This window comes from Elgaria multicarinata, chromosome 6 (assembly GCF_023053635.1).
Source record: "Elgaria multicarinata webbii isolate HBS135686 ecotype San Diego chromosome 6, rElgMul1.1.pri, whole genome shotgun sequence".
Lineage (NCBI taxonomy): Eukaryota > Metazoa > Chordata > Lepidosauria > Squamata > Anguidae > Elgaria > Elgaria multicarinata.
In genome coordinates, this window is record NC_086176.1 from 8,936,366 (window position 1) to 8,962,146 (window position 25,781).

General features: G+C 46.7%; 1 protein-coding gene across 1 annotated transcript; it reads left to right on the plus strand.

Moving 5' to 3' along the window:
* Window positions 1–708: 708 nt before the first annotated feature.
* On the plus strand, window positions 709–20,750 carry ACRBP (acrosin binding protein). The gene is made up of 9 exons (XM_063128424.1): window positions 709–721; window positions 2,401–2,613; window positions 5,009–5,103; window positions 8,830–9,311; window positions 14,956–15,088; window positions 16,318–16,497; window positions 16,596–16,760; window positions 16,854–16,940; window positions 20,598–20,750. The coding sequence occupies exons 1-9, from the start codon at window positions 709–711 to the stop codon at window positions 20,709–20,711; spliced, it is 1,482 nt and encodes a 493-aa protein (XP_062984494.1). The 3' UTR covers window positions 20,712–20,750.
* The last annotated feature ends 5,031 nt before the right edge of the window (window positions 20,751–25,781 follow it).

A 25,781-nucleotide genomic window follows, 5' to 3' on the forward strand; every position in this document is an offset into this window, starting at 1 on the left:
GAGAAGATGATGAGCGATGTCTAGCTGTGTCATCAGCCATTTACCCTATCAAACTTTTAATTATCCTTGATAAGTTCCTTTTGTTTTACTGTGATTGGATGATATTCAGAGGATAACTGTGTTAAGTCTTATCTCAGCAAAAACATCAGAGACTTGTAGCACCTTAAAGACTAACACACTTATTCTGGCATGAGGTTTTATGTTCTATAGCCCATTTCATCAGATGCATGAATTTCTACAGGAAAAAAAATCAGATTATATACAATATTGGGAGGGGGAGATTGTAAACACTGACGTTCATTTTATTACAAGGCCTAATGTTATTTTATTATAGAATCTAATGTTGCCCTCAATAATAGGGGTTCATTCTCGTGCTCATCTAATGTGATATTATGGCATCTTCTGCATTCTACATAGGACAAACAAGGTAGTCTCTATGGAAACCTAATGGACTCAAATGTTTACATCGGAAAAGGCAATATTAAAAAACCAGTGGCAGAACACCACTTCCACTCAGCTCCTCTTAGCCCTCCTGGCCTCTTGTCCTTCTTGCTCTCCTGCAATGGATCCAACTGTGAGGTCATTGTGTTCTCATTCCAACAGCTTCTGGCCGTGTCGGCCTTTGAAATGGGGCGGTGTGTTGGTGGGAAGTGGGGCGGAATGACGTAAAGCAGACGAAGGGGCAATGCTGAGGCTCAAGTCTCCACCATGGGCCTTTCTGGTGGGTGAGTGACTGACATGTCCGTATTCCATGAGCAACTTGACCAGATTGCTTGTTGCCAATGAAGTTTGACTTTGCCCCACAAGGCCTTATAACTGCCATTGCCCCTGACTGTCCTGGCTGTGTGCTCTAGGCCTGTGCTGCTCATTCAACAGCTCCCGTTAAGATGGGGGTGTGTGGGGGGGTGCCAAACATAAAGCCCAGGGAGCTTCATGAGGCTGTTTTAGGGCTTCCTGAGATGCCCCACTGATGAGGTCCCTACTGCACTTCCTACATAATAATAATAATAATAATAATAATAATAATAATAATAATAATAAGTTGTAGGAGAAAGGGACCAACTTTCATAGACCCTGCAAGTTGGAAGCTGAACTGACATTTTTGGTCCAAAATTATAGGTATGTCTACTAGGTAGTTTTTTTTGGGGGGGGGGATTTGCCTCTCCAAGTCATTTTACTTGGACATACCTGTATTAACATTGCTGTCAAAAATTCTGCTGTCTTTTGAGTGGAAGATCGTGCAGAACGGCTTCCCCTCCTCTCCCAGTTACAAGACTGCCATCTTGATAGCGGCTCTCCAGCTTTAGCACCTGCCTGACGGTCAAAAATTCAATAGGTGCAGCTCCCATTACCCTACCGTTCCTGTATCCCTGTATTAGATTTGTTCCTTTGATTTGTGCCTGCTTTGGGGCGGACGTTTGAAGGAAAATTTAAAAACCTCTTGATATTTCTTCTTTCATAATGATCAGTGAAATTACGCTAATTCTGTTACAGGAATATTCAGTTGATCATTTTTAGGTTTGATAAGTCAGTATATCATGTATTAAAAAACTTTCTGGGCATTTTTCATTGGTTTCAGAATGTTCAGAAATGTTACATCTGTTTTGGACCATAGGTGGCCCTCTTCTACTTTATGTATAGAGAAACTTTCTGGTTGCTTAGTTGGAGAAAGGAACAGACGTCAACAGAACTGCAGCCTAGGCTATTGCAAGGAAATCTGCAGCTGGTAACCCTTTACCCATGTTACTATCGGAATGCCAACTTCTGCAAAAGTAGACCAACAGAACAATCTTTTGCATATCTACTCAGTGGGATTTACACCCACCCCACCCCCAGGAAAGTGTGCAGTGGATTACAGCCTGAAAAATCAGAAAATGGTCTTCTAGTGCCCTACTATCTCCTTTCCCGTGAAGCCATCTTCAGTTGGGAAGGACATACGTAGTCTGGAAGCTAGGGGTGTGCACGGACCCCCCGCTCCGCCCTGCGGGCCGATCCGAAAATTTCGGATCGGCCCGCTCCGCTCTGCGCCACTCCGCCCATACTCCGCTCCTCTTTGCCACGGAGCTCCAGCTCCAAATCGGAGCTCCGCAGTGGAGGGGAGTGGTGCCAGGTAAGGCCGGGAGAGGAGGGCGGGGGGGGGTGTTACCGGGCCCTGCTGCTGTTGCCGCCCGTGCAGCTACGGCGGCAGAACTCGGTAAGGGACCAAGGGGGAGGGGGGCCTTACCTGCCTCCGTCCGCGGTCCCTCGGCTTCTTCAATTGAGCCGGCGGTTCAGCCAGGAAGTCTGGGCCGCAAGTGCCATCATGTTCATAGCCATCAATTGTTGCTAATACCCTGTTCACATCGTGTGTGTTTCCCCCCTGATTAATACGTTTGCTTCCTTGTGCTGCTTTTCCTTCAGGCTTCCCAATCTTTCTGTCACAGTCGATCCCACGTGCTTTGTCCTCATCCCCAGGCAGCCCCCTCACGGAGGATGAGTATAAAGTCTTTTTCTCTTCCCTGAGGCCCACATGGAAGGCGAATCTGGTGTGTCAGATCCGACGTAGCAAGGGTTGCCACGATCTTAAAATAATCCAGCTGGATCAGTATGAGAATCATGGCCAGATCCCAGAGGGTATGTGCAGATCACTGGTGCGTGCTTCAGACTCCCTCCAGCACCCTTTTGTGGTGAGAGACTCTGGTTGCACTTTGCTTCGTATATATATGTACATATAAGTTCATAGACTTTCTGTGGATGAACAAGGTCCCCAAATGTCTGCGTAGGTCTTTGAGCTTTTCAGACCCAGGGCCCACCTTTAACACCAACTTTGAAAATTGGGCCCATTTTTGATTGCCCCTCCTTTTTTCCCCTCCTCCTCCTCTGTCTTTCTCAGGTCATATATACACCTCAGACATACTGTTTTTACAGTAATTTATTTTCTATAGAGAACCCTTAGAGCTTTAGTTCTGCAGGGTAGGGTGAGGAGCTTGCAAACAAAGAAAATTTAGCACCTCTACCAAACTACAGTTCCCAGGAGTTGCGTAAGCAGGGTACTGTGATAGCTCAGCTAGTAGTTGGCATCACCTTCCCCTGAAACCTTGCAGTTTCCCTTACCTGGGGTGGTGTCGGCAGGGCCAGTGCCAGGCTTTTTTGTGCCCTATGCAAGGTGAGCTGCTTTCACCCCACCCCCCAGCATACCCCCAACACCATCACTCCACCGTACCCCCCACCCCACCCCAGGTAGGCGGAGACAGGCGGGGAAGGAGGCTGTGTTACCTTTCTTCACCCAAAGTTGTCCCGGCTTGGCTTCGACTGGGCGGGACGCTGCAGCGGGGTGGGCGGCTCCATATTCTGATGTCCGGTGTGCCCGGACGCCAGAACGTGGAGCTGTCCATTTGCACACACACCCCAGCGTCCCAGCTTGGCTTTGGCTGGGCGGGCCCAGCTGAAGCCAAGCCGGGAAGCTGGGGAAGGGGCGGTCAGACGGCTCCACGTTCTGACATCCAGCGCGCACCAGAAGTCAGAACGTGGAGCCATCCGTTTACCCACCCCCAGCGAGCCCAGCTGAAGCCAAGCTGGGGGAGGGGCGGTCAGGTGGCTCCACGTTCTGACATCCAGCACGCGCTGGAAGTCAGAACGTGGAGCCATCTGTCTGTCCATCTGCCCGCCCCACCCCACCCACCCCAGCGTCCCGACTTGGCTTCGGCTGGGCGGACGCCCAGCCGAAGCCAAGCCAGGGACGCTGGGGTGGGGCTGCGGAAGGGTGGCTTCGGAATGGTGCACCCGGAAGCTGCCTTCGCTCAGCCAGAGTGGCTGTGGTAGTGGGAGGGCGATTTCTGGGCGTGGTGTTCAGCACCCCCTTACCTTGGCGCTCTAGGTGTTTGCCTGACTGGCCTCTATGGCAGCACTGGCCCTGGGCATCAGGTAATCTTGGTGCCTAGGAGGGAGTGTGGGGTTTTCAGCAGTCATCTGGGTACTGGAGCTGCCCACCCCCCACCCCCATGCTCTTCTAGTTTCTGGTGACCAATTGCCAGTCACCTTCCGCCAGGATCACACACACCACAGAGCAAGGTCAGATCAGACAGCGGAAGAGCTGTACTGACCTTGCATGCACCAGAAAAGTCGTAAGTCCCTGACTTTTTTGCCACACAGCTTCACGGGAAAGCCTCATGGTGGCTGGTGAATCTGTGGCTGCGTCATATAACTGACGAAGCACAGATTTGCATGGGGCTTTGGCCATGTATAGTCAACATTATTATCTTTTCGGTGCCAGGTCAAGACTCTTCTCTCAGGCATTTAACAGCATATATTGAGTTTTTAATTGACCTGGAATAGATAGATATTGTGTGTAATCTGTTTTTATGCTTTTTAAAATGTTTATATTTGTTTTTAATGTTCTGTGTTTTAATCTTTGTAATCCGCCCAGAAAGCTTCAGCTATGGGGAGGTATATAAATGCAAATAATAATAATAATAATAATAATAATAATAATAATAATGATAAGAAGTCAGCCCCAGAACTGTTCTAAAAATATGCCATAGTAGACATTGTGCAAAGCTTGCCAGTCGATTGTGCTCCTTTGTTCTTTGACTGCCAGCACCTTGACTGTAACTCTTTCCTATATTTATAGCTATCAACAGACCCAGAGGGAATGGATTCAGATCTCTATTAATCTGCAGTAATACATTTGCAATTTGTAATACCTTCGTTATGGAAACAAAATGTGTGATGAGAAAGTGTTATTATATTACAATGTAATATACAATTGTTACAATGTAATAGTTCTCCTGGGTTTAAGGGAATTGTTTTTGAAGTTAACATTTCAAAACTGTCTGGTGGTGCATAACCCCGGGCCCCATGGAAGTTGGTTGCTCATTACTATAATATGGCCTCCTTGTTCAGTTCACAGTCTAGTGTGCTGATTTGCCTCTTTTCAATGTTGGATGGTATGTACCCCCTTTTCTTCCCATGGTAAAGTGTTTTTTGTGTGTGTTTTGTGTGTGTGTGTCTTTACACCTTCTGCTTCCAGGCCCCATCTGTGCTGACCTTCCCGAGGTCCCACCTTTCGAGACCTTTTGTCTATTTGCACAGTTTCGATGTTTAAATCAAAAGTTCTACACCAAGGTGAGGAGAAGGGAATTATGATAGTGTCAGGCAATGCTCAAATTAGAGAGAAGGCCCCCTTAGCCTGTCTTCAGGAGACGATGGGGGGGGGGGATGATTTGGCTAAAATTAAGGGGAGTCAAGGAGCGAGGCTTATGGATTGCATTAAGGGTCTCTCAAGAATGCAGCCAGGGAGTGAGCAGAAAGGCAGGGCAAGCAGAGATACTTGGCAGAACTAGGGTGCTTTCAGATAAGGCTTTTGTCATACCATTGTCCTGCCTCATTCATGGAATTTTATGGGGGGGTCTAGACCAGTGGTTCCTAAACTTTTTCAGTTAACCGCCCCCTTGGTTCCACAAACTCCTGCCCAGTGCCCCCTGGGAGTCCAATGGGGTTGGGGAGGGAGGGGTTAATGGTGGCAGCGGCAGCAAGCCCTGTGCCAAGAAGCACCTGGCGGGGCCAAAATGCTGCTGCAAGAGAACGCATGTGCTTAAAAAGCAGGTCTATCACAACAGTATCCTAACTTAATTTTTTTTTAAAAAAAATCTCCATTTTTTGCAAACCTCTGCTAGGAGGAGGCACTCTGAGGAGGGCCTTAGATGATGAGTGTAGTATATTTGGGTAGGGTCATGCCAGGAGAGACGCTCCATCAGCCCGAGTTGTCCGGAGCTGTGCTGCCAACAAGACCCTCCTCAATCCACACATGTATTAATACCTTTAAAGAAGAGTCTTTTTAACGGTGAATTGAAATGTTTCAAAAGCACCAAAACGCTAATAAAAGAGAAATACCTGCTTGGTGTGCCACGCCATGCCGGCTGCAAACAGAGGCATTCACTCTCTTTTCCCTCCCTCCCTCAGCAAGCCTGGGGCAGGTGCTTCCCATTTAAAGGGGCCATGCTCTTCTGGATCCTGCTGGTCTGGGCGCCCAGGCTGAGCAGCGGCAGTGGCTGCCGGGTTGAGGAGCTGAGAATGAAAAAAAGGGCCATACTGCACTCGGCCCCTTTAAATGGGAAGCACCCACCACAGGCTTGCTGAAGGAGGGAGGGAAAAGAGAGGAACACCTCTGTTTTGCAGACGGCGTGGCGGGGCACACCAAGCAGGGTATGTCTCTTCATTAGCGTTTTGGTGTTTTTGAAACATTTCAATTCACCGTTAAAAGGACTCTTCTTAAACAGTATTAATACATGTGTGGATTCTTCCCCTATATGGCTTGGGACCAAACTACCTTCTCCCATAAAAATGTCCCTGGGTTTTAAGACCTTCTGGAGAAGCGCTTCTCGGAAAAGACCACCTCGAGTGCCCCCCTGCCGCCCCCTTGCCTCTTAATGCCCCCCTATGCAATCCTACCGCTCCCCAAGGGGGTGGTACTGCCCACTTTGGGAACCACTGGTCTAGACAATGCTGTCTTCCATTCGTAGCCCCTCCCAGGTTTTCCCACTGCTTCTTCCTGATATTTTTTTTCCTTAATGGATTCCTTAAATTGGTTTGGGGTGGGTGGGGAGATGGAATAAGCTGCACAAAAAGCTTTCTGTCTGTTAGCACTAGGTCCGCTCCATCTGGAGACACCCCTAGAGTGCAAAGCAGAGCAGACCCTGTTGCCTAGGCAAGGACCCAGTGGGCAGCCTGAGGGGTGGTGTCATCCTGTGACCTGAGAGAGCAATCCTTACTCTTCCTCCCTTTTGCAGCCTTGAGTGGCTCAGCACAAGGGGCACCAGCGCACAAATCAGGAGACTCCTGCCTGGTGTACCGGACTGGCCTGTATTCAGGAGCCAGTGGCATGGGAATCAGGGGGTTACCCTAGTTATGGGTGATACATTTCCTTAGGAGTGGATTGTCATTGCAGAGTTTGTAGAGTGTGCATTACTAGCCATGCAGTAAGGGGAGAGCTAGATTGACAAACCTTGGGATTTTCAGATTAATCAGATTTTTTTAAAAAACAAGGAATATTGGGACTTTCCAATTGGACAAAACTGAAAAGCATTTTTGTAATGTTTTACATTAGAATGGAGGGTTGATAGGATGACAGTCTTGCACAGGCAACTTAAAACAAAACACCTAGCATCCTAGTGGTCTGCAAATGTCTTTTAACTTTACAAAGCAAGAGTGCCTAATCAGGGTCTTATGCAGTGAAAGCGCAATGTGCTCTTTTTTATATATATAGATGGTCAGAAACGGATCAGACTAAGTCCTAAGAGTCTCAGCAAACAGCAGACACTAGAAACTCCCCTGGAAGTGGCTTAGTGGTCTAGCAGTGGACCATGACCCACCCCAGTTTGTTTATTTATTTATTAATTACATTTCCATACCGCCCAATAGCCGGTATATTCGGTCATCCTCCTGTAATAGCTGTTTCTGCTTGTGAATTGCATTGACACTTTGAATGAATAAAAAGTAGAGAGGCCAGGGCGTGTTTCCCCCCTATTATAATCTTGATTTTGTACTCATTGTACCAATAGATGCTGTAAAATTAATAAGTTGCTAATTAAAATACACACGGGGAGCATGTTGTTTAAAAGTTCCTCGTATGCCCACATGCAGTCTTTGAATGCCAGCACCAGCAGTGCCAGGGGTGTGCAGTGCACACGGAGGATTGCACACATGCTAAGGAGCTTTGGAATGTGACCCTCCCTCCCTGTAGCTGGACATATGTGACAGGACACCTGTGATGACTACCTTTCCACAGGCACACTGTGGTTGGTCGGTCGGTCTACAAGCAACAATCCTGAGCTAGGTGTAGCCTCCAGGTGCTGCTGTTGTTTGGTACCTGTCCCTCTCCTGTCTTCCTTAGAGAATACATACTGGTTGCTTTTCTCAAAGCTGGTGATGGATTATTTTCCTCCACGTCACCCGAGAATGTATTTAAGTAAGGTCGTTTGAGAGGGATCACTGGTCTTGATGTGTACCTCCCCTTATGCCATTAGTAAGCAGGTTTTGAACATCCCATATCGTTTCAAACGCCTGCCTTTTTTAAAAAAGAGAGGTAATAATGGGACAATCCGAATGTGATTAGCCCCATGGGAACTGATGCCGCTTTCAAATTTCCTTTAAAAACAATTTCCCCCCCCCTCCAACTATGAGAGGGAAAGCTTTAATTCCCTTTCCCCCTACAAGCCAGACATGGAATTCAGAAGAATTAGGAGTAGGTTCTACAATACAAGGAGCCTCGTGTGGCGCAGAGCAGTAAAGCAGCAGTTTCTGCAGCCGAAACTCTCCCCATGGCCTGAGTTCGATCCCAGCAGAAGCTGGTTTCAGGCAGCAGGCTCGGGTCGACTCAGCCTTCCATCCTCCCGAGGTCGGTAAAATGAGTACCCAGTTAGCTGGGGGAAAGGTAATAATGGCCGAGGAAGGAAACGGCAAACCACCCCGCTATAAGGCCTGCCAAGAAAACATCAGTGAAAGCTGGCATCCCTCCAAGAGTCAGTAACGACTCAGTGCTTGCACAAGAGGTTCCTTTCCTTTCCTGCTTCTGCAATACAGGACAGCCCATTCTGTGGGTAACTGCAATGGGGAGGAGACCCTTGGGCTGGTTATGATCTGGGAAGAAGGGATATTATCTCTTAAAAGCCCACAACAAAACAAAGGGGGTACTCTGGGATCCTGGCTGGAGAGGATACCAGGCAATTGACTAGAGGTGATGAGCTGGGGACACTCATATTTGTGGGAGAGGAGGGCAGGGTGTGTGATTCTGGGTATAAAATAGCTGAGTCACCTTTCCCCAAATTCTCCCCTTTTCCCACCCCTGGACAGCGGATCCTGTGTCGTCATGAGCCACTTGTTGAAGAGACTGATGTGCTCCCTTCGCCCCCAAGCGGGAGGCATGCCACAGCCTCGATTGAGGCCTCCTCACCATCCCCTGACCACCGCCTTCGCTCCAACGTTGATGCCATTTTGAAATACTCCTTTGCAGTCTCAGGCGAGGACCCCGTGCCCAAGAACCACTTCCCAGCTCCACACCGGAACTGGGCAGCCTTCCAAACCCCTGAGCAGCCAGACCACTCAGATGAAAGGCATGGCACAACCATTGCTGAAACATCCATCTTAGACATCACAAAGGTGAAAGCCAAAGCGGGGCTCACAGACCAGCATCTCCACCAAAGTATCGACCATCTCATTAACATGGCATTCTCATTGGAGCAGTCCCTGAATGCGGAGAACGCACAAGCTACCAAAGACAAAAAAGTAGATCTGGATGGCCAGGAAGCAGACTCAGAGGCCGGTTTCAAGGGCAGGTAAGGATGAACAGTACCTTGGAGGCTAGAAGGATAGCTGAGACCATCACCCCTGACCCATATGCATGTACGCAGCTAGTGAGCAAGTTCCTGCTATAAACAGGCCGTCCTGCTCCCAGTCAGGAGCAATGGCAGAAGGAAAGATGGGCAAATTATTATAGGCTCACTAGAATTATTATTAGCTGAATAATGGCCATTTGCTGGGAAAACAGCCCCCATATCACAAAGGAAAGGACCTATAGGAAGATGGCTGATACTGTCATTGTTGTCCACTTCTACTTATAGCCTTATCTACCAAAAAGTAGAAATTAACAAATGCTCAACCCAGCCAATTTTTTAAAAGTCCCTTGATTTTAATGGCAGAGCTAAGCATGCACTTAAATGATACTTCCTGAAAGCGGCTGGAACATGCCCGTACTTTATTGTGGCTCAAATAAAAGCATGTTTAGCAAAAGTCTTGTTTTCATTTGTTGTTTTTGGAAATCCTCTCTAAGCTGTTGAGATCAGGAGAGGCTGGTGGCTCGACTTCCAGTAGGGTAGAGCTTCCATCCTGGGTTTTAGTTGCAACCAGACAGAAGGCTAAAGGACCTGTCTAAGGTGCTGAACCTAATCCCCAAAATGGGCCCAGAATCTTGGACAGCTCCTTTCAACTGCTGGCTCATTGTAATTAAAACCCAGAATGGAACCTGTGCCCCACCGAAACTGGAACCACCAGCCAACTTTGCACACACACAGCAGGAGATCGCAGCACGTTCCGTTGTTGTTGTGTTTTTTTAAAGTTGGATTAAAAGGGGTCTATATTTTGCGATGGAAAAAGAAGCAGGAGGAGCAGGAGGTGGGCATCATCTAAAGGATGTGTGGACATCCATAAATGGGCAGTAGCGAGGATGCAATAAAATGCTTGTCTGATGAACCTCTTAGAGTAGGACCTGGAAGACCTAATCAGGCTTCCACACCTGCCATTTGCATTTTTTAAATGCTTTCCTTGGCACAATTGGGAGCATTTCCCCAATGCAAATAAACATCTAGATCAGAACTGCAGCTGCATTGGGGTGGGGAGGCAAATGATTAAAGCCCCCTTCTCTGCCAGAGTCCCAAACTGGACCAGGGCCTATCAGAACATTAGTCTGCCTCTCGGCCCACTAGATGAGTGGCCCATTCAGGGAATGACCTATGACCGCTGAGAACCATTAAGAGCCTTTAAGGGAACCTGCCCCCTGCACATGTGTGTCGCCATTAGGTAATCACAAATCATGTGTTTTAGGAACTGTCTGTTCACCTGCAGGTTTTTGATCACCTTCCTTCCTATATTCATTCATTCATTCCGCCTGTCCTCCCAGATGGGCCCTTATTTAATAATACATTATTAAACTTTTTTTTATGATACTTCCAGAGAAGTAGCTATGTTAATCTGTTTCAGAAAAAGCAACAGTCTTGTGATGCCTCAAAAAACTAACAAATTTATTCTGATGTAAGCTTTCCCGTACATTGTCCACTTCATCAGCTATATGAAGCTTAAAACTGGCAGACTTATATACACATGCTGGGGTCTAGGCATGGGGAGAAGTGAACCCTTGTCAGAGGGAACTGAACTGCAAAAAGTACAGACAGTAGAAACTCTATGAGTAGTACCCTACTCATAGGGTACTAGTGGTTCCTCAAGCATCCAGAAAGAGCGGCAATGCTCATTTCTGGAACAGGACATGAGTGCAGAGTTTGCAGAAGGGAAAACCACTGACCTGTCCCAATTTGGAAACGAGGGTTACTGCTTGTTTTCGGAGCTGCTTTCAGAACTGCAAGTTCTTCTTCTGCTAGCAGTGAGATCTGTGTGTGCCACGGAACCAGCTCAGACACAGAGCAGCAGTATAGGATCCTTCTTCCTTTGTCAAGATTTAAATCACTTGTTTAACTTAAATAATGTCTATAAAAAAATCTTCATCTCATCCCAACCTCATGTGCACTTGTCTTCTTTTGCCAATCATGATTTTAATCTGTGGCATCCATTCACGCATACAAGGCCATTCACATATGACAAGTTGTTGGCGACTGAGAAAGATTTACAAGTTTGCTGGCCCATAAATGTGGTGATGGGTTTTTTTTGTTTTTGTTTTACAGACTTCTGTGCAGACATAGGGCAGTCTCTGGGTTGTATCTAATGGTGTTTTGTCTACCACTGGAACAAACACTAATGGCAGAATGGGTCTCCCCTACCACACATATACCCGAAATCTGCTCCAAAGGATTGGGAAACCCTCCAGAGTGGATGTGGGGATTGCAGGGAGGAGGAAAGAAAGAGGAGGTCCCATTGCATGAGCAACCACCACTCAGATGATGTTGGAAGGAGACCTCTGTGGACAGCTGTTTACAGTAGGGCTGTGCTCCGCTTCGCTTCGGATCGGAGAAGCGATAGCGAGGCGGCCTGATTTGCCTTCGACAAAGGCGGAGACGGATTGGGTCGGCGGAGCTGCGGATCGAGACGAAGCGGATCGAGACCAAGCGGATCCTTCGCCTTGATCCGGAGCTCCGAAAAAAAGGTAAGTGGGGACGTCCGTGCGGTGACGACGGCAGAGCCAGGTAAGGCGCAGGGGGAGAGCGGCTTACCTGACTGCGTCGGAGTCCGGTGGCGGCTTCAACTGAGGCCAAGGATTCAAACTGGAAGACCAGGCCGCGGCTGCGGCCTGGTCTTCCTGTTTGAGTCTTCGGCCTCAGTTGAAGCCGCTGCTGGACCACGACGGAGGCAAGTAAGTTATGAGGGGGTAGGGGGGCCTTACCTGGCACCGCCAGCACCGCCACGGAGCTCCGATTAGGATCCGGAGCTCCGCAGCGGAGCAGAGCAGACCATATGCGGATCGGCGTGAGGTGGAGTGGACTCAATCCGGAAGTTGCGGATCAGGAACCAGAGCGGATCGGGGGGTCCGTGCACAGCCCTAGTTTACAGTTCTCTTTGAGACACAAGCTTCTTTCTTCATGAGGGTTTTATATGACTGAGGAAAAATATTTTGTGATGTTCTGCATACTCATAAAGAATAGCTGCCCTGTGGATTTAAATAAGGACCATTTTGAGGCTCAGACAAGATATTCTAGTCATGTTTAACCACTAAAAATGGCAGCCATGATCTAGTCCTTCAGGGTCCCTCTGCATCACACATATGGGTTTGCGGCTGCGCAGAACCCTTGTCAAGAACCTCCAAGAGCTGAGAAATCATAGGTGGAAATGCTTGGCCAGTCTATTGCGCTCACTCAAGGGCTGTGACTCCCGACTTTCCTCTCAGTTTCTCTCAGATCACTGCAGCAATAGCATCTGACATCCGAATGTATGCTCCCCTCAGCTCACGGTATGCTGTCTGATGCCCCCCGCCTCCCGGCCCTCGCATCTCTCCTTCAAGAGCTCTTTGATGCAGACAGGAAACTGGCCACGCGTCAGTTGTACAATTTGAAGTGGAAGAGGTTTTAGGAGCGTGCTAGTTTGCAAATTGTTGACCCAGTTACTTGTTCATTGCAAAATGTCTTTGCACTTTTAACTTTCCTTCAAGTTGCGCAGTCTGACTGTTTCTTCATTGCAAATTCATCTTGCCGCTCTGCCGGCTTTTCCTGTACCAGTGCAGGGTTTGTCATTGTTTTCTTGTCCTGTGGTTAAGAAATTTTACGCACGCACATGTACTCGTGGTTAATGATGCCTCTTCCTGCTTGGATCTTGTCAGCAGTGTTGTGTGCCCTTATGCCTCGACCATTTGAGCCTATTGCTACATAGAATCATAGAATAGCAGAGTTGGAAGGGGCCTACAAGGCCATCGAGTCCAACCCCCTGCTCAATGCAGGAATCCACCCTAAAGCATCCCCGACAGATGCTTGTCCAGCTGCCTCTTGAATGCCTCTAGTGTGGGAGAGCCCACCACCTCCCTAGGTAACTGATTCCGTTGTCGTACTGCTCTAACAGTCAGGAAGTTTTTCCTGATGTCCAGCTGGAATCTGGACATTACTTACTTACCGTCAACGTTGTGTTTCTGATGGCCATTTCTTCAGCCTGTTGAGCTAGCGAAGAAGGTGCCCTATCAGTTGATCCACCCTACTTGCATAAGGAGAAGGCAGTCCTTTTGCTCCATGTGGCTTCCCCCCACCCCCAACATGTTCTCCAAGTTTTATTTGACTGAGGATATCATGCTCCCTGTACGCTTCCTGAACCTGATGACTGATCTGGAAACGTCCTTCCACACTATCATGCTGTTTCTACAGGAGGCATTTATCGTACGCTTGTGATTATTCACTCATGGAAGTCCGTGGGTCCTTTTCATGACATCATCAACCTCCAGTGCCTCACCCATCATTTTTAAGCTTGATTTTGCCATTTTATAAATCGCTGAAATGCAGTAATAAATATAAACTGCCATCAAAAAGGTGATGTACTTCCTGAATCGTGCAATACCGCAGCGCCATCTACTTGCTGTATCAATGAAAGATACGGGATTTGCTCACAAAGGAAATGGAAGAAAAAAGGGGGAAGGTGTCTATAGTGCTGATTGTAATCCCACAAACACTCTGGAGGACAAAGCCCCTTTAAGGGTGCAGGATTTTTGCTTCAGTATAGAGAAGCCCACAGTGTGCAGGTGGCACACGCCTTTTCTGTGGACAGGACAGCAGCTTTTCGACAGACTCATCGCCAGTTTTTCAACTGGTCGTCTGTGCATTCATACAACCCCTTCTCTGCCCCCTCTGCAGGTGCTCATTTGCCTGTTTGGGTTTGGGGGCTGCTGCGGTGGTCTTCGGGAATTGAGGGGGGAGGCAAGAACCACAACTCTTGAGTGAGTGCAGCAGGTGGGCCAGGTTGAGTGAGTGCAGTAGGTGGGCCAGGCTTTCCCAACTAAAACTCTATGAGAGCTCTACATAGGCACAAATCCATATTTGTGAAAGCACAGATGAACACTCGAAGAACTACAGGTTCAGGTAAGCAACCTGTTGTCCACCCTTCCCTTTCTTACTTACCTAATTAAAGAAGCGGTGAAAATAGATTTTCCCAAACCTTCCCAGGGTCAGCAAGGGAAGGTCTCATAGGCAAGTTTTCCCTAACTAGTTACAAAGGGCTGAGGACAGGAGATGGGTCAGGATCAGGAACAGGAATTAGCTGAGTTGTAAAAGCTGTGATTGAGTTGGTAGTTTATTATTATTAATAATAATAATATAGCTACAAAGCTGCCATTTTCAACTGCAACTGTATGTTTCCTACAAGATCTAGTTTTAACCTGAATTGGCATCTCAAATGGACAATGGGCCTGTTCAGATTTATTTATTTATTGTATTAATATATCGCCCCACAGCCAAAGCTCTCCGGGCGATTTACAGATGACACGCTAAGCCATGGTTAGGCTGCTAACCCTTTTGCATCAAATGGTTATTGAGTGTGTTTAAACCGTGGTTAAGGAACGGTGCCCACGACATACCAAGTAATGGTTCACACGACACACTAAGCCATAATGTTTAGCTCAAAATGCTTAACCACTGTGGCTTAGGGTGTCATCTGAACACGGTCAATCGTTTCTGAGAGCCCAGGCATCACAGCGCCCTCTGAACTGGGGGGAAAGGAACAAGACCAAAATGCCTTCCTTATCGGCTCTTAACAGTTTGCTTTTCTCCGTCTCTGTTGCATTAGCCTCTTAGCTCTAAGCAAGGACGAAGCGCTGGTGATTCTCTGCTATGCAGTGCTGCAAGACATTTGCATATCCTCAGCTATTAGCAAGGCCTGGAAGCAAATGGAGGCAAAGACCTTTGGCTACGGCGATTCGGTAAGCCTCAGAGCTGATATGAGTTTCATCCTCCACCAGCGGAGTCCAGCTCTTGACAAACATGGGGGATTGTCAACCCCACCCCAAACACTGCTGCCATTTTCTAGAGTATCTTCTGATTGGAGAAGGGGGGCAGTTGGATTGGGTCAACTCTACTTTGGGGTCCAATCCAGGTGCAAGGCATAATGTGAACATGAGAATTCATAGAATCATAGAACAGTAGAGTTGGAAGGGGCCTATAAGGCCATCGAGTCCAACCCCCTGCTCAATGCAGGAATCCATCCTTAAGCATCCTTGACAGGTGGTTGGCATGTTGGGAGAGACCAATGCCTACCATATCCCCAACAGTGACTTGCCACATGCCTCGGTAATATTAGGGTGACCATATAGAAAGGAGGACAGGGCTCCTGTATCTTTAACAGTTGCATAGAAAAGGGAATTTCAGGTATCATTTGTATGCATGTAGGTAAAGATGAAGGACCTATATTGTGTAGATTCAATCTCCTATTATTAGTACAATAAGTGTACTTTGTATTCAAGTGTAATTTTCATATATATTGTGTCTTATTGATTGTTATAAGTATAATACAAAACTTTTACAACAAAGCTTTAACAAATTCAATGCAATTACTGTACCTCTTAACATGTATATAATCAAAAATTAATGATTCTAACATATACATACGATATAAATTTTACAATTGATGTGATACATAACATAAACAGATACAAATTTTACAATTAATGTAATATATAACATAAACTGAGGTAACTCTAGATTATATATTCTGTTTCTCATTATATCTTCATCAGTATTTAGTTGTTTACATCCAAGAATTGTATTTATCTAAAGAAATATATTCAGCTTCACCAAATCATGGGAGGATCACTCTAACTGCTGAGGGCCCTCCCCTTTTCCTTGTATTTGTATGCATGCAGCACCTGGTGAAATTTCCTCTTTATCACAACAGTTAAAGCCGCAGGACCTCAGCCCTAGAGGGCAGGGCTCCTGCAGCTTTAACTGCTGTGATGAAGAAGGAATTTCACCAGGTGCTGCATGCATGCAAATGACATCTGCTGAAATCCCCTTTTCTGTACAACTGTTAAAGATACAGGAGCCCCGTCCTCCTTTCCATATGGTCACCCTACCGACTTAGTGTAGTTGAGGTAGATTGTTCCAGAAATCTGACCCTTATTCTGTTCCTTCTTGTTCCTCTGTCACCCTCTAGATATGTGATAACTTTGGTCGACGCCATGCAGATCTGTGCCCTGAGTGTGCATTCTGCTCCCTGAAGATAGAGCAGTGCCAAGGGGCCTCTGACCTGAAACGCATTGACTGTGATGACAGCATGTTCACAAATTACATCAACCCTGGGATTTTGGTCCAGCACCAGGCCATGGAGCCCACGGTAAGGTGAAAGTTAGGTTGCCAAGACACTAGAGAAAGGTTCCCTTGTGGGCAAGTTCTCCCGTGTCAAATCTTCCCTTTCCTGGTTTTAATCAGCAGGTCTCCCCAGTCGTAGGGGAGTATTATGGGACTGAGACATATGGAGGCCTGAAGGCAGAGTATTGGTGTGGTCGCTTGGCCACTCACGGTTGCGATGATTTTCGTGTAGCTCTCTGGTTGCAGTCAGAATATTCCTTCTTCCAAGGAGGGGATTTCCCAGACAAGGTGAGCATTCATAGAATAGCGGGTCCTTGTCTCATGTTTGTTTGTTCCTCATCCCCCGGCCCCCACTTCTATCCATTATTTCATTCCTTCCAGATCTGTGACTCAGCAAGAGTTCAACATCCTACTTACTGTGCATTCAAGAGCTACCAGTGTCTGACATACAACTTCAGTAAAAAGAAGGTGAGGGTTCAATCCTTTCCCCTGGGAGCCCCACAACTTTTCAGTAATGTTTTCATAGGGAGGAAGCCACCTGTCTGACTTCATAAAAAATAGTATTCACTTTCCCTATTTTTCACCTTTTCATGTTGTGGTCCTCTTGGATCTCCTTCCTCTTCAGAAGTCAAACTGAGAAGAGGAAGAAATTACATCTTTTCCCATTCCAGAAAAATCTGGTTAGAAATATATCCCAATCAGTAAAGTTCCATGTCTCGCTGCTACACTCTAGATTCTTAAGACAGCTGTACTGTGTCTGTACATTTGGGGTTCCCCCACTTGTTCCTAGGTGTATGTGTTTTTATCCCTCCCTCTAAATAAAGTTTTGTTGAAGTTCATGATGCTCCTTGAACATCATATAACACTCTCCTCCCTTAGTGCTGTTCAGTTCCCAGGGTCTTTTACTACTCTGTTTAGCCATCTAAATGTCATGGAATGTGACACGAAGCAACGAAGTGAACACAGAAAGAAAATGCACCAGTGTGTTGTAAATTACACCGCGCATGCAAATTACAACCACAAACTGCTGTGCAGCTTCTCCCCTTGCCCCCGCTCGAAAAATGTACGTGGATGCCTATATATGCAATGCTATAAAGTTCCTCTTTTTTAATTTAATTTTTAAGTACACTTATTTGGTAGCTGAGTGCTCCCTCGCTATGGAAGCCAAAGCGCATCCTACCCGTTTTCTTTCAGTTAGAAAAGAGGGGGAAAAGAGCAGCAGAGTTACACTTCTTTTGCAAGGTCCTGCTCCAAGGGTACTTCCAAACAAGTTTTTTTTTGTTTTTTTCATGCCATCACCCTGCCTCATTCACAGGATTTTGAGAGGGGGATTTCAGATGTCATCTTCCACTTGTAACCCTCCTGTGTTTTCCCATTGCTGCTTCTGCTTTCCCCACTTAATGTGGAAAACATGTTGGGGGGAAGGATAAATAGCTGCACAATTCCTTCTGAATGTTAGTGTAGAACCCCTCCATCTGGACGCATCCTTAACCTGTTCAGAGGAGGGCAACCAGGATGATCAGGGGTGTGCAAACAAAGCCCTATGTAGAGAGACTGAAAGAACTGGGCATGTTTAGCCTGGAGAAGAGAAGATGGAGGGGAGACATGAGAGCACTCTTCAAATCAGTTACCTAGGGAGGTTGTAGGCTCTCCCACACTAGAGGCCTTCAAGAGGCAGCTGGACAATCATCTGTCCGGGATGCTTTAGGGTGGATTCCTGCATTGAGCAGGGGGTTGGACTCGATGGCCTTGTAGGCCCCTTCCAACTCTGCTATTCTATGATTCTATGATTCTATGAAATACTTAAAAGGTTGTCACACAGAGGAGGGCCAGGATCTCTTCTCGATCCTCCCTGAGTGCAGGACACGGAATAACGGGCTCAAGATAAAGGAAGCCAGATTCCGGCTGGACACCAGGAAAAACTTCCTGACTGTTAGAGCAGTACGACAATGGAATCAGTTACCTAGGGAGGTTGTGGGCTCTCCCACACTAGAGGCCTTCAAGAGGCAGCTGGACAACCATTTGTCAGGGATGCTTTAGGGTGGATTCCTGCATTCAGCAGGGGGTTGGACTCGATGGCCTTTTAGGCCCCTTCCAACTCTGCTATTCTATGATTCTATGATTCTAGAAGGATATGATAAGAGTTTGTAAAAGTGTGAAAGGTGTGGGGAGTATTTTTTGTCCTTTTCATAATACTAGAACAAGGTCAGCCAACGAAAAATGCCTAGATTCAGGTGAGACAAAAGGAAGGTGTTGTTGTTGTTGTTTACAAAATCCATGTTGAATTAACTTATGAAATTTACTGCTACAAGACGTGGTGCTGGCCACTAGCTTAGATGGTTTTTTAAAAAAGGATTAGACACATTAATGTTGCATCAATCAACATTAAGCGGGGGGGTTGGACTCGATGGCCTTGTAGGTCCCTTCCACTGTTCTATGATTCTATGAACCTCTTTGTAATTCACTTCTGTCCCATTATCGTCTCTATTCCCCATCTGCATACTTAGAGCCTAGCCCTTTCTTTCAGAGTACCCAAATTCTACTACAGCCCCAACCCCCCTCCTCCAAGAGAATTCTAAAAGATGCGGAGTCTTACATCATCATCATCATCATCATCATCATCATCATCATCATCATTAATAATAATAATTCTTACCTGCCTCTCCATCTTGATCGAGGCGGGGAACAGCAGCAAGTATAAAATACATAAAATACTGATTAAAAACATAGTATACACACATCACACCAGTCCTTTTCCAGCTTCATTGGCTGCCAGTCCAGGTCCGGGCCCGATTCAAAGTGCTGGTATAACATTTAAAGCCCTAAACGGCTTGGGGCCAGGCTATCTGAAGGAACGCCTCCTCCCATATGTACCTGCCCGGAACCTAAGGTCATCCTCAGGGGTCCTTCTCCGCGAGCCCCTGCCAAAGGAAGCGAGGCAGGTGGCTAGCAGGAGGAGGGCCTTCTCTGCTGTGGCATCTCAGCTGTGGAATGAGCTCCCTAAGGAGGTTCGCTTGGCACCTACATTATATGCTTTTAGACGCCAGGTGAAGACCTTTTTATTCTCCCAGCATTTTAACAGTTTATAAATAAATTTTAACTTGGTGTTTTAAATTTGTAATTTTGCATTGCTGCTATTTTTATCTGGTTGAGCTTTTCTATTGTATTTTATATTATGGTTTTATACTGTTGTTTTATACTTTGAACGTTTTTAATTTTTGTGAACCTCCCAGAGAGCTCCGGCTATTGGGCGGTATAGAAATGTAATAAATAAATAAATAATAAATACATAAATAAAACTTCCTAAAAAGAGGGCCTTCTCCGCTGTGGCACCCCAGCTGTGGAATGAGCTCCCCAGAGAGGTCTGCCTGGCGCCTACACTGTACTCCTTTCGTCGCCAGCTGAAGACCTTTTTATTCTCTCAGTATTTGAACACTTAATTTTAACAAATTTAAATTTTACTGTTCTAACTCTGTATTTTAATCTTATATCAATTTTTGCCGCATGGTTTTATCCTGGTTGTGCTTTTTATACTGTATTTTGTATTTGCATTTTTAAACTGTTGGTTGCTTTATTATGGTTTTAATTTTTGTGAACCGCCCAGAGAGCTTTGGCTATTGGGCAGTATAAAAATGTAATAAATAAAATAAATAATAAAATAAAAAACATCCTAAAAGCATCCTAAAATTCTACAGGCCTGCCGGAAGAGATCAGTCTTTACAGCTTTCTTAAATGCTAAAAGACTGTCGTTGATGAATCTCCTCCGGCAGGCCATTCCACAGTCTGGGAGCAGCAGAAGAGAAGGTCCTCTGGGTAATAGTTGTCAGCCTAGTTTTGGCTGGCTGAAGGAAGTTCTTCCCAGAGGACCTGAGTGTGTGGGGTGGATTGTACGGGAGAAGGCCATTCCGCAGGTAGCCTGGGCCCAAACCATGTAGGGCTTTAAAGGTGAAAACCAACACTTTATACTTCACTTGGAAACTAATTGGCAGCCAGTGAAGAGACTTTAAAGCTGGTGTGATGTGGTCACCCCTACTTGGCCACTCTGGGGGCAAGGTGATGCTTCCAGGAACGAAGAGGTCAGCTATAACTGTCTGTTGTTCTAATTCTTGCACGCTTTGTCCTCAGGTGTTGCGGACTGGCTGCTTAAGCAACGAGACCTATCAGGTGCTAAGCAGGGAGGAAGGGGAAGAGGAAGTGCTTCTCTGGAGCCAGAAATTTGTGAGCTTCGGTGATGGGTGAATGCATTGAAGAGCGCAAAGGAGTAGCGTTGACGAAGAGGAGTGGGAGCGGGGAGGACAGAGGAGCAGCAGCCCAGTGTGGGACTCTCATCTTAAGGCTGTTCTGTATTGCACAATATGCTGTTTACGTACTTAAGAGCCTCTTCTGCACTTGGCTTCATGTTTAACTGTGGGTATTCCTGCTGTTAAATCTGCTTCAGTGAAGTGTCTTTAACGCAACAACTGTGTTTACCAAATCCTGTGGGCTCCTCTGAAACTCTGCAATTAGGCACGTAATCCAGAAGAGAAAAACAGTTGGTGAGGAACTGCAGTCCCCTCTCCTGTGAGCCTTACCTCAGTCATCCCCAGGAGCACATTCATACATGAACTACTGCTATGTGATAAGCTTTGTATTCTTATTCATAAAGAGACTTTTCCGTGCACGGTTAGCACTTGCTTTTGTCCAGCTGTGTGCGGATCCTCTCACTGTTGCTTCTTCATATTTTGGCGAATATTTCAGTGGCATCGATTCCTTCTGTGTTAGCCCTTAACAATCCCAAGTTTGGGGTCCGAAAAATAACTTGCATGGTCACATTGGTTGAAGTGTAGCACTGATCAAATCTGCATGCTTGGAATTTGGTTGCCTGAATTCAACCATTTCGCAGGAGCTTCCCACACTTCTTTCATGTTATTTTTTAAACGACAGTGAACAAAGGGGGTCTGAACCAGCGTGGCTTTGCTGTACGTCAGTTCTCCCCAGTTGTGGCTGGTGCCCACTGGGGCCAGGGAAGGACAGGAGAAGATCACGCGTGGCGTTCGTCAGCTGCACATTGGAGCAAATCACTGTTTGTTGGGGGGGGGGGGAATCTCTCTGTCACAAGTGGGTGGAAGACAGAGGACAATGCCCCATTCGCTCCAAATATAGGGCCACCTCTAGTTTTCCCATGGCAGAGGACACCGGCCCAATGAAGCAGAGCCGGCTCAGCTTTGATGAATGGATGTGCTCTGACAAGGCCTTCCCAGCCAAGGCACAGGACCAATGATCCACTCAGTTCCTCGGCTGGGGCATATCCACCTGCCCTGTGTCTTCTCCCATTGGGGAGAACAAGCAGCAGGCAAAGACAAGTAGGCTCAGTCCCCTTCGCTGTTTGTCCCACTGGGGAGGACATGGAGCCATCTCAGGGCTCCATCACACTAGCGATTTAATGCAGTTTTGCAGCATGGGACTCATATGACACCGTGCCTGTCCTGCAGACGCCCCACCTCTTCCCCAGCCTTTTCCATCTTGTCCTAGAACAGGGAAAGTCTGGATTATTTTCCCCAAGCGGATTTAATGCGCCCTTAAGCCTGTTTAATGCTGTCCTCTCGCTTTTTCCTTTGTTGGGTGTGTGTACTTTGAATAGAGTCTTACTGATGAAAGGGGAAGGCGGGGCGGTTCTCCTCCAGCATTCGAGTGAATAGACTTTTTACTGCTCCAAGCCCACCTTCCTTGCCTGCAACATCCTCATTTTTAAAGCTAAAGAGATAAAACTTCAGACCTTGAGAGCTCCTAAGTAGAGCTTTAGGCTTGCCAGGTTTGAATCAGATTGGTTCATCCCTTGATTTTTTAGGATTTTTTAATTTTTTAATTTAATGCAACCTTAAGACTCTGTGTAGTGCTGTCCTCTCGCTTTTTCCTTTGTCCAGTTCATAAAATAGATATCTGCTGGCTCCCTTACTCAAGAGTAAATTCCATTGATTTCAACTGCATTATATCCCAATCGTACTAAAATCTGATGCATGCTTACCTTTGAGTAAACCCCATTGAACAGAGAGAGACTTGTAGAACTGATTTTTAATAGTGTGGTCACTCAGAAGTTGTTTTTTAAAGTCTAAAACAGAAAACTGGAAAGAAGTGCTCTGAAACCCTATGCTTACTTCTGAGGTCTTCTGTTTACTCAGAAGTAAGTCTCTCTCTGTTCAATGGGGTTTACTCAAAGATAAGCATGCATCAGATTTTAGTATGACTTGGATGTAAATGCAGTTGAAATCAATGGGAATCAGCAGATCTCTATTTTATAAACTGGAGATGCAGAGCTTCACATTTTTAAAGTAAAGGAAAATAGATCCTCCACAAATGCAAATAGGTGGACTTTCGCATTGGTGGACTTTCACATTGGTGGACTATCAGAAAATGGTTTAAGGGGGTAATTTTTTTAAAAAAATCCTAAAAAATCAAGGGATGAACCAATGTGATTCAAACTTGGCTTGGCTAAAGCCCTCGTTAAGACCTATCACTGTGCCAAGTTTCACCTCTTTATCTTTAAAAATTATGCAGATGTAAGCATTTTGGTTAATTTCCATTTTAAAAATTCCTAAAAATCAAGGCACGAACTGATCTGATTCAAACTTGGCATGGCTAAAGCCCTCTTCAAGAGCTATCACCATGCCAAGTTTCATCACTTTAAAAATGAGACAGCTGTAAGCATTTTGGTTAATTCCCATAGAAGCTCCGATGAGCGAGGGGGGAAGCCTGCCACATCAATCATAATGTCCATCGATGACAAGAACCAATGAACTGGGAGGGGAAGAAGAAGGGGCTGGGTGGAGCAGGCACAATAGCATCGGGAGAGCAAACAAGTGAAAAGAGAGTTCACCGGTATAGCTATGATTGTGAAAAGGAGGGGCGCTTGTAGCACTTACGAAACGGAGGTAAAAAATGCAGAGGCAAGTCGGGGAGGGGGAGTAGGTGTGATGGAGCCCTCAGTTTCCTTTGGTTTCACTCCTGGCATTTGCGCCCATGTGGTTTCCCCAGCTGGGGTAAGCACAGAGGCACTAAGGCCTCCTCGCTCCACCCCCCAGCACCTTGGCTAGGGAAGCCCTTAGCATGCCACTCACCCTCCCAATTGGTGAGTGCTAAGAGAGGAGAATCCCCCCCCCTCGCTATCTCCAATCCGTGATCGGAGATGAAACGAGGCTTCCCTTGCCATACTGCTCACTCTCCCAATTGGAGATAACGGTAGGGATTTTTCTCCCCTCCTCCTCCCCATGCCCCTGGTAACCTAGAATCATAGAATACCAGAGTTGGAAGGGGCCTACAAGGCCATCAAGTCCAACCCCCTGCTCAATGCAGGAATCCACCCTAAAGCATCCCTGACACGATGGTTGTCCAGCTGCCGGAGTTGGAGGAGGAGGGGACCTGTGGAAGGAGCCCAAGCCTCCACTGGCCGCTGGAGAACTTCCATGAGCCGAAGGCGACCCATCCCATCCCATCCCTGCCATGCCTGTTCTTTAATTCACAACATGATCAAAGCCATGCAGATTTCTCACTGATTAATAGTTTCTACATTCACTGGTGCTTGTTCTGGAACATGATTGAGCTACGGATGGACTCAGATCTCATGGCCTTGTTTGACAACCATGCTAGAGGCCTTCATCACACCTAGCCATTTCCCTCGAATTATCCCATAGTATATGAAAGCTGTAGTTGTTGTTAGCCCCATCACACCACCTGTGGAGGGAGAGGAAGGAAACTTTGTGCCAGCTAGATGATCTTTTTACAGGGAGGGTGGGGGTGACAAGAGAGAGGCGCTCCTTCAGGGCCTCTCTGCTTTTTCTGTGTGCGTTTTTACTCAAGAGTAAGCACACACACCACACACTAGCAAATGCAACTTGAAAAGAGCTTACTATTTCTGTGACTGGCAAGGGGTAGGATCAAGCTGTTAGCACCTTTACTCGAAAGTAAGCGCCTTCCTGAGTGCCAGAACGCTTACTTTTCAGTACGGAAGGCTCCGCGCGGCACTCGCTTGGGAGCTGCAGAGGGAGGCGGCTGGGCGACTCTGCTCTTGTCATCCTCCTGCGCCCCCAGTGGCCACTCGGAGAACAACAAAAGATTCGCTCTTAAAGGGGTACAAAATGCGTCGCTTCTTTTGGCTACGAAGCACAATCAGAGCGGGATGCATGGCGGCGCTTCACAGTCAAGCAGATCATAAACTGGAAAACTTCGGAGTCCTCTGCACGCAATTCGCAGTGATTGCGCAGTACAACGCTGGTGTGATGAAGCTGATAGCCTGTTCTGCCACCGCCTGTGTGAATGAATGGCATGGCTTCTGTCGGTGTACCTAAGAGGCATGCAGATGAGGTGCTGGGGTAGTGCCCTCACCATGTTGTATGAAACGTACAATGAACTATCTGGGGTCAATCTGAAGAGAAAACCAGTTCTTCCCATTTGCAGAAGAAATTGGCTGCTGTGCATAACACAGATAGGGTGACCCCTGCAACGTCAAAACACCACCACCACCCCCTCCTCTGCTCACCCATGACCCGAGCAGGTTTGGAGCTCTTTTTAAAGTGATTTCCCTTTCATACATAAATAACACAAATAAAGCTATGGTCATATATTTAAATGATAAACAGCTGCTTTTTAAAAAATAATAATGGAAAGATGGGATGGTCCACCTAAAGAAAGGAGCAAGACCGACATCTGCGATCAGTGTTCAAATCTCTGATGAATACCGCTGCTGAATGTGTTGCAAAGGTGGGGGAAATTTATTTATTTATTGTACTTATATACCGCTCCCATAGCCAAAGCTCTCTGGGCGGTTTCCAGAAATTCTAAAATTAAGATTAAAACGAGTATACAAAATGTAAAATTCTAAAACATGGAACATACACACATAAAGCATTAAAAAACCGTTAAAAAAAACTAAACATCTGGGTGATTAAGATGTGCCGCCATATGCCTGGGCAAAGAGGAAAGTCTTAACCTGGCGTCAGAAAGATAGCAGCGTCGGTGCCAGGCGAGCCTCATCAGGGAGATCACTCCACAGTCTGGGGGCCACCACCAAAAAGGCCCCGTCCCTCATTGCCACACTCCGAGCCTCTCTCGGAGTAGGCACCCGGAGGAGGACCTTAGATGTTGAACGTAGTGACCGGGTATATTCACGTCGGGAGAGGCGTTCCGTCAGGTATTGTGGTCCCAAGCCGTGTGAGTCTTTATAGGTCAAAACCAGCACCTTGAATTGGGCTCGGAAACATACAGGCAGCCAGTGCAAGCGGACCAGAGCAGGTGTTATATGGTCGAACCTTCTGGTTCCCGAAATCAATCTGGCCG

Bases quoted from the DNA above. Each gene is read 5' to 3' on its own strand.
- ACRBP (XM_063128424.1), top strand. The intron at 9,312-14,955 runs GTAAGGATGAAC...CTGTTGCATTAG, and splicing joins GAGGCCGGTTTCAAGGGCAG to CCTCTTAGCTCTAAGCAAGG. The intron at 15,089-16,317 runs GTAAGCCTCAGA...GTCACCCTCTAG, and splicing joins CCTTTGGCTACGGCGATTCG to ATATGTGATAACTTTGGTCG.